The sequence below is a fragment of the Lactuca virosa genome, chromosome 1, assembly GCF_052849685.1.
Source record: "Lactuca virosa cultivar CGN04683 chromosome 1, Lactuca_virosa_CGN04683_v6, whole genome shotgun sequence".
NCBI lineage: Eukaryota > Viridiplantae > Streptophyta > Magnoliopsida > Asterales > Asteraceae > Lactuca > Lactuca virosa.
The window spans coordinates 95,790,182-95,803,242 of record NC_136426.1 but is presented as its reverse complement, the minus strand read 5'-3'; the positions used below and the strand labels follow the sequence as shown (position 1 = coordinate 95,803,242).

General features: G+C 35.7%; 1 protein-coding gene and 2 pseudogenes across 3 annotated transcripts; 1 reads left to right on the top strand and 2 right to left on the bottom strand.

Moving 5' to 3' along the window:
- The first annotated feature begins 615 nt into the window (after window positions 1–615).
- Window positions 616–5,242, top strand: LOC145151872 (UDP-glycosyltransferase 73E1 pseudogene; annotated as a pseudogene). Of its 2 annotated transcripts, none has more exons than XR_013732432.1 (2): window positions 616–2,874; window positions 3,074–5,242. The product of XR_013732432.1 is annotated as a UDP-glycosyltransferase 73E1 pseudogene, transcript variant X2 (transcript). The 2 variants fall into 2 exon arrangements; XR_013732427.1 differs by having other exon boundaries at window positions 3,066–5,242.
- LOC145151856 (UDP-glycosyltransferase 73C6 pseudogene) lies at window positions 2,183–3,683 on the bottom strand (annotated as a pseudogene).
- A 5,036-nt stretch (window positions 5,243–10,278) lies between the features above and the next one.
- Window positions 10,279–12,113, bottom strand: LOC145105704 (putative pectinesterase 14). The gene is made up of 5 exons (XM_079042789.1): window positions 11,650–12,113; window positions 11,388–11,559; window positions 11,094–11,300; window positions 10,746–11,002; window positions 10,279–10,642 (listed from the first exon to the last, which is right to left on the bottom strand). The coding sequence occupies exons 1-5, from the start codon at window positions 12,075–12,077 to the stop codon at window positions 10,474–10,476; spliced, it is 1,233 nt and encodes a 410-aa protein (XP_078898915.1). The 5' UTR covers window positions 12,078–12,113; the 3' UTR covers window positions 10,279–10,473.
- Between the last annotated feature and the right edge of the window lie 948 nt (window positions 12,114–13,061).

Here is a 13,061-nt window from a genome sequence, read left to right as displayed (position 1 = left end):
TTAATTACGCGTTATAATCATTATAAACAACCATATTGCACGAAAAAATGTTCGTGATTTATTTCACTAAAAATGACAAATTACAAAAGTTGAGATGTATAAAAGTTCCAATAAATAAGTAAAAGAAATAGATTATGGGGTAGAATATAGAATAAAGACAGAAGTTGGGGGACTAATTATGTAAAATAACATTTATTAACGAATAGAAATTATACTTTACTACGCTTTATATAATGTTTTCATCACTATTGGAGATTGATGGTAAATTCTACTCTTCTAGTCATCCTTTTTAAACATATCTATCTTCCTGCGAGGCTGCGATGGAGCGAGAGTCAAAGTTGGTGGACTTGGGTTTCAGATCCATATCCGCCGCTCATTAGAATAATAGTTGAAGTTTTTTAATAAAACATTTCAAATATTGTATTATATACATTAAAATATTAAAATTAAAATATACTCTTGGGTGAAATATCCAAAGTCCAAACGTATTGATCAAGCATAGAGGAGTGTTGAGCACATACATGATGTCAATGCTAACGTCATTACCACTTGCTACGAGTATCAATAAATCAAGAATGTTAATATATAGTATGTTATTACATACTACAAGTATAAAATAAGCCAAAATTAAAACACCATTTTCAGTGATTCAGCAAACTTATCATCTGCAACTCCAATGGCTTCCAAAGACCTTCACTTCGTCTTGATTCCTCTAATGCAGCAAGGCCACATGATACCCATGGTGGACATTGCTCGAATCCTAGCCCACCGTGACGCCACCGTCACTATAATCACAACTCCGGTCAACGCCAATCGTTTCCGGTCAGCCATCGCCCGGGCAATCGAAGCTAATCTCAAGATCCAAGTTCTCGAACTCCAACTCTCATTATCTGAAGTCGGTTTGCCAGAAGGATGCGAAAATTTCGACATGATTCCTTCATTCGACCTCTTTGTCAAAATGTACGCCGCCATGGACATGCTAGAGCAACCGACGGAAAACCTTCTCCGGGGACTAACTCCCGCTCCAAGCTGCATCATCTCCGACAACCAATTCCCATGGACAACCGATTTAGCTCAGAGGTTAGGTATTCCCAGACTCGTTTTCCATGGACCTGGATGCTTCACGTTCTTATGCTTACACATTGTAATGAATACCAATATACTAAACGAAGTCGAATCCGACTCCGATTACTTCATCATACCCGGAATCACCGACCGGATTCAAGTTACAAAAGCACAGGCTGCGGGTTGGGGGAAAAGAGAGACGAAGGAGATGGTGGATTTCTTTCAACGAATGGAAGTTGCAGAAGAAGCTGCGGATGGAATTGTGGTTAACAGTTTCGAGGAGTTGGAGCCTAACTACGTTGAAGAACTCTCAAAGGCAAAAAAGAAAAAAGTATGGTGTATAGGCCCTGTTTCTTTACATAACAGAAGCTTCCTTGATTTAGCTGAGAGAGGAAACAAAGCTGGAATTGATGAACACGATTGCTTAAAGTGGCTTGACACGAAAGAACAAGGATCTGTAATCTTTGTTTGTTTAGGAAGTATGTCAAGCATTACCACAGAGCAAATGTTTGAGATTGGGTTAGGATTGGAGTTATCAAAAGTAGGCTTTATTTGGTGTATAAGAAACACAACAGAGGAATCGGAAAGATGGTTATCAGAAGGATATGAAGAGAGAGTAAAAGGTAGAGGTGTAATTATCCGTGGTTGGGCCCCACAAGTCTTGATATTGTCCCATAGAACCGTTGGTGGTTTTGTAACACATTGTGGTTGGAACTCGACTCTTGAAGGTGTTTCTGCTGGGATTCCGATGATTACGTGGCCACAATTTGCGGATCAGTTTTTGAATGAAAGATTTATTGTAGATGTGTTGAAAGTTGGAGTGAGTGTAAACATGGAGGTTGGAGAGAAAGATAAGTTGGTGAAGAAGGAAAACATAAAGTTGTGTGTTGAAATGGTAATGGAGAAAGAAAGAGAAGGAGAAGTAAGAAGAAAGAGAGCTAGAGAATTTGGAGAAATGGCGAAGAGAGCTATGGAAGAAGGTGGGTCTTCTCATGTCAACATGACTTTGATGATTCAAGATGTTATTCATCAATTATTAGCAAAGAATACTAAAGTTATTTAAGATATTTTGTACGCTACAATGGAATACATACACCAACAATAAAAGCACCATAAATATTTAAAAATTCAATTTAATTTTTTGCAAGTTGTGTAACATCATGTATAAGTAGTGACAAGTTGAGGTAAGAAGAGCCTCCATCTTCTATTCCTTTATTTGCCTTCATTCCAAGTTCTTTAACTCTTTTTCTTCTCTCATTTCCTTCAATCCCATCATCCATTACTTTCTCTATCGCCTTCTTCACCTCCTCACTCTTCACTGTAACCCCAAACCGATCTTCCTCACCCCAATGCACCATAACTTTAGCTCCAACACTCACACCAATCCGCAACACTTCAACCACTAACTTCTCATTCAGAAACTGCTCTGCAAACTGAGGCCAAGTTATCAACGGGATTCCACCAGAAACCCCTTCGAGAATCGAATTCCACCCACAATGAGTCAAGAACCCCCCAATTGAAGGGTGTGATAAGATCAGGAGTTGTGGGGCCCAGTCTCTGATTATTAACCCCCTGTTTTTTATTCTTTCTTCAAACCCATTTTGTGTTATCCATTCTTCGAGTTCTTCCGCTCTATCACCTGCTCTAATCACCCATATGAATGGGTGATTAGATCCTTCTAACCCTAAACCTAACTCGATCAGTTGTGCAGGGATGACCTGACTGCTGCTACCCAAGCAGGCGTAGATTACAGATTTGGGTTTTTTGGAATCGAGAAACTTCAAGCAATGCTGATCATCGATTGATGAGGTGCTATTTCCTCTTAGGGATTTACTCAAATCGTTGTTGTTTGATAGCGATAAAGGTCCTAGACACCAGACTTTACCTCCTTTTAGCTTCTTGAGTTCGTGAACGTATTCTTGCTCTAACTCCTCAAAGCTATTGATTACTATCCCGTAATTAAGGGAAGCTTTTGACTCGATTTCTCTTACTTTTTCAAGATGCTCAGGTGAAGCGAAAGGACTAGGGTTGAATTCGGGCGGGAGTTGTGCTCTGGTTATCTCAATACGATCAGGTAATCCAGGGAGAATGAAAGGTCCTGAGTCAGGCAAATCATCGAGCACCTTGGAGGCGTAAAGATAATGAGTACACACCTGTTTGAAACAACTCATACCATCAAATATGATTCTGGGTATTTGATATTTGATCGCGGTATCAGCAGTCCAGAGCATGTATTTATCGGATATAATACAGTTAGGCCGAGGCTCCAGCGAATCAAAACGTTGTTCGAGTCTCTCTTGTAGCATGTCAACTGCAACGGAAAAGTTTGGGAGTAGATGTAGACCAGGTAAAGCATCGGCGCTTTCGCATCCCTCCGGTAGTCCAGCCTCAGCCGCCGGAAATGGGAGTTCAAGGAAACGCACGGGGAGTCCGGAGTTGATGTGGTCTTGAAGGGTAGGGCTGTATCGAATGGCGTTGATGGGTGTGGTGACAATGGTGACCTTGACATTGGGTCGCTGTGCGAGCAGTTTGGCGATGTCAATCATGGGGATGGTGTGGCCAGGGGCTAGTAAGGGAATCAAGAGGAAGTGAAGCTGGTTGACGGATTCCGAAGCCATTGTCCAATTCTCGTGAAGATGGATTGTGAAGTATTGGTTTGAAGTGATAAATTCTCCATTTTTATAGAGGAGAATCTTGGTTCTTGATCAGGGTTTTGATTGATGCATCTTTGCTGTTAGTGGTTTTCTAAGAAATTTCCAGTTTTGAAAAGGGACAATGAGGTAATATATTTTTCGATTTGTATATATTTGGTCACTGAGTTTTTTTCGTCCACATTTACCCTTTCAACTTGTTAAACTGTATACATTCAGTCCTTATGACCGGCTACTCCAGGTTACCCGGTAAAAATGACTTAATAGGGTAATATATTTCTCACTTTGTACACATTTAGTCATTAATATTTTTGTACACATTTAGTCCTTTTTTTTCTTTTTTTTTTTTTTTTTTGCAAAATAAGTCATTTTTTTTGTACTCATTCAGTACTTATGAATGATTTTTTTGGTTTTTTCTCACGAAATCTTATGTGGGACATTCATTAATGAGATGTATGGGGCTTTTGATGCTTATGTCCATCGCGATCTCGACTACTTGGTTGCTTAGGTCATGTGTTCTGAACGTCATAACTTCTTCATATGATATCGGATTTTAACGATCTTTATATCCATGCGTTCGTATTTTAGTCTACTACAACTTTCATTTAGATTACTCCAATTAAAAAATAATATATTTTTACTTACGATTTTTATATTCATACGCGGTGGCGGATTTAGTATGGTCCCGGTGTTGCACCGACAACACCTGTTTTTTCTGTTCGTAGTGGAAAAAATTTCGCTTTTTTTTTTCTTTTTACGTTTATACCTATTTTTTTCATGTATCGGCAACACCTATTTCATCTCGGCAACACCTACTATGTATTACTACGTCTTCCCTTGTGCATACGTTTTTTATCAATGCATGTATGTATATTTTTTTTATAAAATCGTTAGTAAAAATATATTACATTTTAACGGGAGTAATCTTAATGAAAGTTGTAGTAGACTCAAAAAATGAACACGTTGATAAAGATCCTTAAAATCTGATATCATATGAAGAAGTTACGATGTTCAAAATACAATACCTAAGCCAAACCACAAGACTTACACAACCAAAGCAGTCGAGATCGCATTAGACATAACCATCAACAACCCCAAGCACCTCATCAATGATTGTCTCACGTAAGATGTCGTGAAAAAAACCTAAAGAAATCATTCATAAGTATTGAATGAGTACAAAAAAAGAAATTATTTTAAAACAAAAAAAATGTTAAGGACTAAATATGTACAAAAATATTAAGGACTAAATGTGTACAAAATGAAAAATATATTACCCTATCAAGTCATTTTTCTCGGCTAACCTAGAGTAACAGGTCATAAGGACTAAATGTGTACAGTTTAACAAGTTTAAGGGGTAAATGTGGACAAAAAAAAACTTAGTGACCAAATATGTACAAATCGAATAATATGTTACCCTTTTAAGTCATTATCTCTTTTGAAAATTCCATGAGACTTTTGGTCTCATACAGATGTAAAAATTTGGAAAAATGTAGATTCTTGAAAAGTAAACAAAATTACCATTCAAATTGGGGGGTTTAAAAGACCGACAATAATTCAACAGACCAATTAATCTATCAAAACATTAGAATTTAGAAGACATTTACAGCGTATGCATTAATAGACTAATCCTATATTATTAACAATTTTTACATCAAATCCTCAAGGATGTATCATTTTAATGTAACACTATACACCAATACTTGTTATGTTAATATTTTCACATTTACAAAATAATCCTTCAATTTCTTGATTTGAAACTTTTTGCTTTATTTTATAAGTTCCAAACAATCCGTTTAGTTGATGAATTTCTATGAATTCGGGGTTGTTAAATTTATAAAAATGACGGATTTGCTTGTCACTTCTCCATTTTGTTCTCTCCTTCAATGGCATTATAAATTCAAAATTAAAACAAAAGCAATGCTCAACAAACAAGAATCAATACTTAAATATATTAGAATCAATACTTAAATGGGGAAAATGACACAAACGCCCTACAAACTTTCTAGGGTTTACTCATTTAGTCCATAAAGTTTTTGTCGGGCTTTATAGGTCCTTAAACTAAGATATGACCTGCTCTTTTAGTCTCTGTCAACCTATAATAGCCGGTTCAATGACCTTTTAGACCAAAAAACTTACATTGTGCCCCTATAAATCCAAAAAAATAAGTTCGGGGATCAAATGGTCAAAATGCTGTTTCAGTTAGGAGATTCCCAGTGCACCCTTTCGCCTGGATGACAAATGAGTGAAACACCTAAAGCAGTGAAGATTAATCGATTTTTAAACTCGACTGCCCTTTGTTCTCCAATAGACTGACTCCAGGCCTTACTAACAATTGGTTTGATCTTTTTTGCTGGTAAAGTTGGTGGTTTAAGATTCTGATTTGTACACCATTCAACTATCAAACTTCTCAAGGCATAATTTGGAGTGAGAGTTAGGTTTTTAAGTTTTTGGCAACTTAGCTAACTCCTTTTCCAAATTGCATTTAACACTTTGGAGTTCAACTTTGAATTTCAAGTCTGTTCTTTCCTATACGTGTAATTAAACAATGAAAGATGATCATCTAGTGGTGTAGAACAGTAACAATGACAGATGAATCCAGATAATGATTACTTATTTGATTCTTGATCGAGTCCATAAAATTACAGGGGAAATATTAACATTGTGATCGAAGCTTCCTGCCGGCTGAAGTAATCTTGTAGCAGCTTTAAGAGTCTTCGTTAGCTCAGGTAAGGAACAATGAAACGTTAACAAAGTACCTGTCATACGAAACGGTGTACGATCACATAGAAAATCCCTAATTTCTTCAAACAAATGCAACAACAAGGAGACTCTTCTGGAAAGATCTGTACACTCCTTCTTGAATGCTCATTTGAATCCAGTACCGGAGAGACCCGCTACATCGCGGATTAGGCAGAGAAGAGACTCGATTGCTTGCACAGTGGTGGTGGAGTCGACGTCGGCAGCGGCTATGGGAACCAAACTAAACAAAAATAATTACTATTAGTCATTCATCAACATTTGAGCAATTACAGAGAGTTATTATGTAATACGCATTCGAATTTCTACTACCTGAAAAAACTTCATCTCGGATTCGCTTACACTTTCTGACTCCGGTCCACCACGCTGTTTCTAGCATTTTGGCTCGTTTTTCTGTAACGAGAACGAAGAAGCGGTTTCTTCATTTTCATATGATCTATCACTTTCTCACAGTAGTGATTCTATACAGCTTCTTAATTCTCATCTCTCTGTATGTTTCAATTGAAATAGTATTGAAAACCAGACGATTCTGATATCTTGATCCTCGAACTTATTTTTTTGGTTTTATAGGGGCACAATGTGAGTTTTTTTTGGTTTTTTGGTCTAAATGGTCCCTAACCGACTATTACAGGTTGACAAGGACTAAAAAAGAAGATTGTATCCTAGTTTAGGGACCCATAAAGCCCGACAAAAACTTTAGGGACTCAACGAGTAAATCCTAGAAAGTTCGTAGGGCGTTTGTGTCATTTTCCCATACTTAAATATATAACAAAAAAGTAAATTACTGAAACCGTCCTTATGGTTTGGTCAAAATTACACGTTTGGTCCCTAACTTTTTTTTTTTGCATTCGGATCGTCTCTGTGGTTTGATTTTGTTGTATTTTTCATCCCTTACATACATAAAGTTAGGGACCAAACGTGTAATTTTGATCAAACCATAGGGACGATCCAATTGCAAAAAAATGTTAGGGACCAAACCTGCAATTTTAACCAAACCGTAGGGACAATTTCAATAATTTACTCATAACAAAAATTACCTTTGGTGTAGAGGGATTTAGTGAAGATGAAAGAGGACGAATGGAGGTTTTCAAGGTATTCCAAACTATTTGGTAGAAATGTAAATGTGAGAAAATATAATTCTAGATATACAAAACCTCACACATATAAAGAGTGGCTCACTTCTAACTATGCTCTTTGAGAACTCAAACATGCAAAAGACGTATCGTTCACCCGTCGAATTATTTCAATTTCGTTGTCAAATTTAAAAATTAAAATTTTGCATGCGCTAAAGACGTATGGTTCACTTGAAGTGATAAATTTCAATTTTTAAATTTGACAATGAAATTGAAATAATCTGACGGGTGAATAATGTCATACGATTAATTTTCAAGCTCAGCATGTGATACTTAGCCTAGACTAAATTACTAACTCGAATCACCCATGCTAAATTGAAGAAAGTAGTGAAATTCTTGAAACCTTCTATTGCTCTTTGAGAACTCAAACTCAATATAACTAAGGTGAATGTCAAGAGTAAACGAGAAAGATCAAACACACACAGACAATATTTAACGTGGTTGGGTCAATATGACATACGTTCATACATCATGAGGTCTACATAGCATGAGGGGGTATTCTTATTTACAAGTTCAAACAGAGGTAAACAATACAAGTATAATCGAAACATACTAAAAAACTCTAAAATGACCTCTTATAAATCCTATATGTCAGCCCATATTTAAAGACTAAGGATCCGACATAAATCTTTAATGGACTACGCTCATCCGTTCTTAAGCTCAAATAGGTGTCAACCAATCACAAAATGTCATGCAACTGACATCACATTTGACCTAAATGAGCACCTTTGCACCAAAGCTGATGAATTCTTGGAGTTCCAAGGCATCAATAGCATATTAAGCAATGTTGGAGTGCATTAGCCATGCATGCAGTGCATTTGGTGAAGCATCACATGTTGTAGCGCATTTCGCACCGTAAGAGTGCATTACCCAAATTCTCCATCGTGTGGAGCGCATTAGCCAAATGTTCCAACCTTAATCCAAAAGCTCCATTGCATTTCCAAATGCTCAGACGCGTTTTTCGAATCTTCATTACTCAATTGGCATTTAACAGTGAGTATAAATGAAATGGGAGAGCCATATTTATAACTAAAGGAAACATTCCTCCGTGGATGCTTAAGTGGTGGAAACAAAATATTTTGCGTACCTCAATCATTTATCGGACGATTAAAGGTAAACATATATTATTTCTAGTTTTTTTAGAGTTTATTTAATTATTAAATTTTAGAGTTATAAATTTATATATTTTTGTTGTTAGATATTTTGGCTATAAAAATTTTGAAAGTGGCATCCAAATCGACGATTAGCACTAGCAAATATGTATTAGAGTCATGTCAAACAAGCTTGTCAACATCGATAGTCACGCTTTGGTTTACATTACCCAAGATTGAACAAGGAAATCGAGGAAACTCATTGTAGACGATATTGATGATAGTTTTAATGGTGATGACATAACGATAACTTTCAACATATTTCTCCTTTTATTTTAACAAATTATAAATTAGATACTAACTTTGTTTGTTTGTTTGTTTTGGTTTTTAGATTGAAAAGGGGATATGCGATCAAAACGGAAAAGGAAAATGGACGATACATAGGTCGTTTAAGAGTTGATATGTTGTTTTGGATGGAAGTACCTTGTGTTTACAAATGTTTTTTATGTTTTCTTGTTGGTAATTAACTTTGTTTCCCAACTTTTTGTAAATCTTGGAAATTGTTGCAATTGCATATTAAATTATTAAATTGTCTCTAACGTTTTAGATTTTTGTTTTCAGTATTTTTAGTATTTGCAACAATACTGAAAGTGTTGGCACTGCATATTAAAGTAACTTTATTGTTTCATATTTTGGCACCAGTAGTATTGATTCGGTTCAGAAAACTTGGTCCGTGTGTACTCGTTGCTTTGAAAGTTGTATCATGCATGTTTGAGACTAACATGGGATTGGTAACGAAAACCAGAACCCAATATCGGTATTGTATACCCTTAATCGGTTTATTTGGTTCTTACATTTGACCCCAATCGGTTTCGCTACCAACCGGTTCGGTCTGGTTCCGATACCAAATTCACCTCTACTTTTTTATGTGATTAATTAGTCTCTATCCAATTTAATTTGAGAATTGATCCGTACATAACAATTTTTCTCCATACATAACAATTTATGTTTTAAAATGTTGTATTGTACAACTCTATAAAACATAAATTGTTATGTATGGAGAAAAACTGTTGTGTAGGACTCACTTCCAAATTTAATATGGTTCATCAAGCCCGGTCCAAGATACTCCGTCTATACTTTTGAATACAATCTTGGTCTATATATCATACATGTTATGAACTTTTACATAACTTGGTTATTTTTGCTCTTTATTATAAGGGCATCCACAATGCACAAATTGAAGAGTTGTTATTTAATTAAATGGATTAAACTTAATTATAATTTGATGTTATGTTGGCATTCAATATATAAGAAGTTTAATGGTTATTGAACACTTGAATGAGAAAATCTTACTTTTTTATGTTTAAAATATGTTCCATTGAATTTTTATGAATTCAATGCATTGTAGAGGAAAAAAATAGTATAGTTGTATAAAAGATAAAATAATAATGTAGAAATCCATTAAACTCTATAAAAAAATAAATTTAATATATTATGGATGACTAATGTTTTACTTTTGTTACGAGGAAGATTGACAGATGCAATTTAAGTGAAAGCATGCAACCATGACAAAAGGGAGAATAAAGGGAGAGTAGCAGAAATGATTTTGTTTCACCCAACAAAAAAAAACGCTGACGTGATATGAACAATATGATATGAAACTACTTTATTAATGAATTGATGGATGTCTCTCACTTGTTCTATAATCCTCGATCGCTTATTACTGCATGTCGTATAACACCAACACCACTATATTAATAACGTTTACGACTTCTCTTAAATCGTGTTGACCAACTTTGACTCTGATAACCATTCCTTTCCATCAATGAAGGAGATATCCATGAATGGATTCGCTTCTTCTGCACTTAGTTGTTTTGCATATGAGACCCTAGATGTGCTATTTGCTCCAGGACCCGAGCACCCATATTCTCCATAAAAAACAGTCCTGAAAATGCATTTAATGATTTAAACGTTAATAATGTTGACTAACTATATATATAGTTCATATCATTTTAGTATATGGGTGAAAAGACTAAATTAGACATAACTGATCTCTAGAGGAATCTCTCCAGTCATTCCATCCATCAGATGAAACAACTTGAGACATGTAGGTTTTCAAGAACACCACAGTTGCATAAGGACCCCACGCCCTTCCAAGCCACACGCTACCACTTCCTCCTATTCTACAAGACACAAACGAAAACCCGGTTTTTTCATTCTCGGAGCTCCTCCCTTGTGCTGTTATTGCTCCGGTAATCCCACCATCATTCGTGGCATCACTGGCTATGGAGTTCAGTGTAGAATCCTGAAAGAAAAAGGTATCGATCGATTATTAAAAGTCAAAACCCATTATTTAAGTTCATTATGTTTTTTTGAAGAAACGATTACTTAATTACCTCATAAAGTGATCTACCATTTCCGAATATAAAATCTATCGATCCTTCGATGAAACATTCTTTGAAGTAATGTCTTCCTCTATCATCATGAAGAGTATCTTGAGCTCCATAAAACCCACACCCATAAAAAGCTGCTTGATCACCTGCAATTCTTAGTGCCAGTGCTTGAGCTCCAACTGCGCCTTGGTTTGGGGGAGGAGCTGTGTTCTTTTCCATTGAATAACAAATTAATCAACCATGTGATCGATTTCCAAAAGAAAAAAGAAAATGATTACTTGCATTTGCATGCATTACCTTGAAGCTGATGTTGTAAGCAGTGAACTTTTGAGCAAAAATGGAAACTGTCGAGCTGTAAACAGTGCCTCCGGTTGAATTTGCTGTGTCGTTCCATGTGATCTCTGTGTTGAGATAACCCTGGCCTTGAATTATCAAATTGCTTTTACTCTGGTTCACTGTCACTTTCTCCCTTCGATAACAATAACATTTTCTTTCTTTTTAGATTGTACACAACTTCACAAAATTAAAGATCTCATGATCATGAAAACATAAACATTACCTGTATGTTCCTGAATCAAGAATGATAAGAGTTGCACCAACGCTAGAATCAGGAACAGCATCAACTGCCTGCTGTAAACTGCTGAAGTTCCCACAACCCTCTTGGTCAACGGTCAAAACAAGTGACACCCTGTATTCTGCTACAAGACTAGAGTTCCACTTGTTGACACAGGTGACCTTCTGTTGATGATGGTGGTGATGATGGTGGTGGTGGTGATGATGATGACCGGAGATTTGGGTTATGAAAGAGAATAACTCATAAATTCCACTTTTCTCAACGACCCTTTTGATAAAAGTGACTTGAAAGCCAGGTAAAGAGATGGTAGTAGTTATGGTTGAGTTAGTGTTGTAGAAAGAAAGTATGATGGAAAGAAGAGCAATGGTAGTGACAGATATCCAAAAGAATATGGTTCTTGAATTGGTGTTCATTTTTTTGGATTAAAGGATTGTGAGATTAAGAATTGTTGTGGGGGTATATACAAGGTATTGTTATATATACATAGAGGAAAAAGCATTGTTTAAGATATTATATATATGCCTTTACAATGTGTTGTGCTTAATGAGGACTTATTTTTTCCAGCACTCAAGCACTTATGTCTCGTTTAAAGCATGTTACTTAAACATTATTCAGCATATGATTACCTTAGAAGAAATGAACTTATGACCTTCAAATTATTACAAGACAGATAAGATCTACCATGGATGTGATTGAAGTGAAAGCGTTTAGAGGTAGATATATGTTGTGAATAGTGTTTAAGAAAAGATATATATATCGGCCAATTATTAGCCACTTATCATGTGAAAGATTTTACGTGTTATCTTTTATGCACTGTTTATTGTATTTACATGTTACTTTTTAACACTATTTTCGATTGGGATATGTTTTTGCCCAAAATAGAAAAGTGGTCTTAATTAAATTAATGATTTGTTAATTTGAAGAGTGAGGATTCGCTTGGGAGTTAAGGGATGGAAAAAGAATTGGAACAAGGGCGGCGAATGGAGGAAGAATGGTCCACACGCCAAGATAAGAGACCAGAGGTTTTATAAGACCATGATGAAAGGTGAGTGAGTGGGTGAAAGTTTTGTCTATTTGGCAAATTACAAAAAATATAGCAAAAAGCTTTGTTTATTATAGATTTAAGAGCAAATTATTGAAATGGTTTATGTAATAGAGTTCGGTCAGCACATATATACTAAATTATACGACCTAATCACACTTGTTTATGTCTAAATATGGGTATGTTTATAACTGAACGTACATGAACATGTATGGTTATATGCTTAGATCGTATAATTTGATTCTTTATTAAATTAACCCTATGTTTCATTTGTTGCATAGATGGTCCTCAAAAGTTATGGATTTCGTCTAAATGTTTCATTTGTTGCATTAATGTTCCTCAAAAGTTATGGATG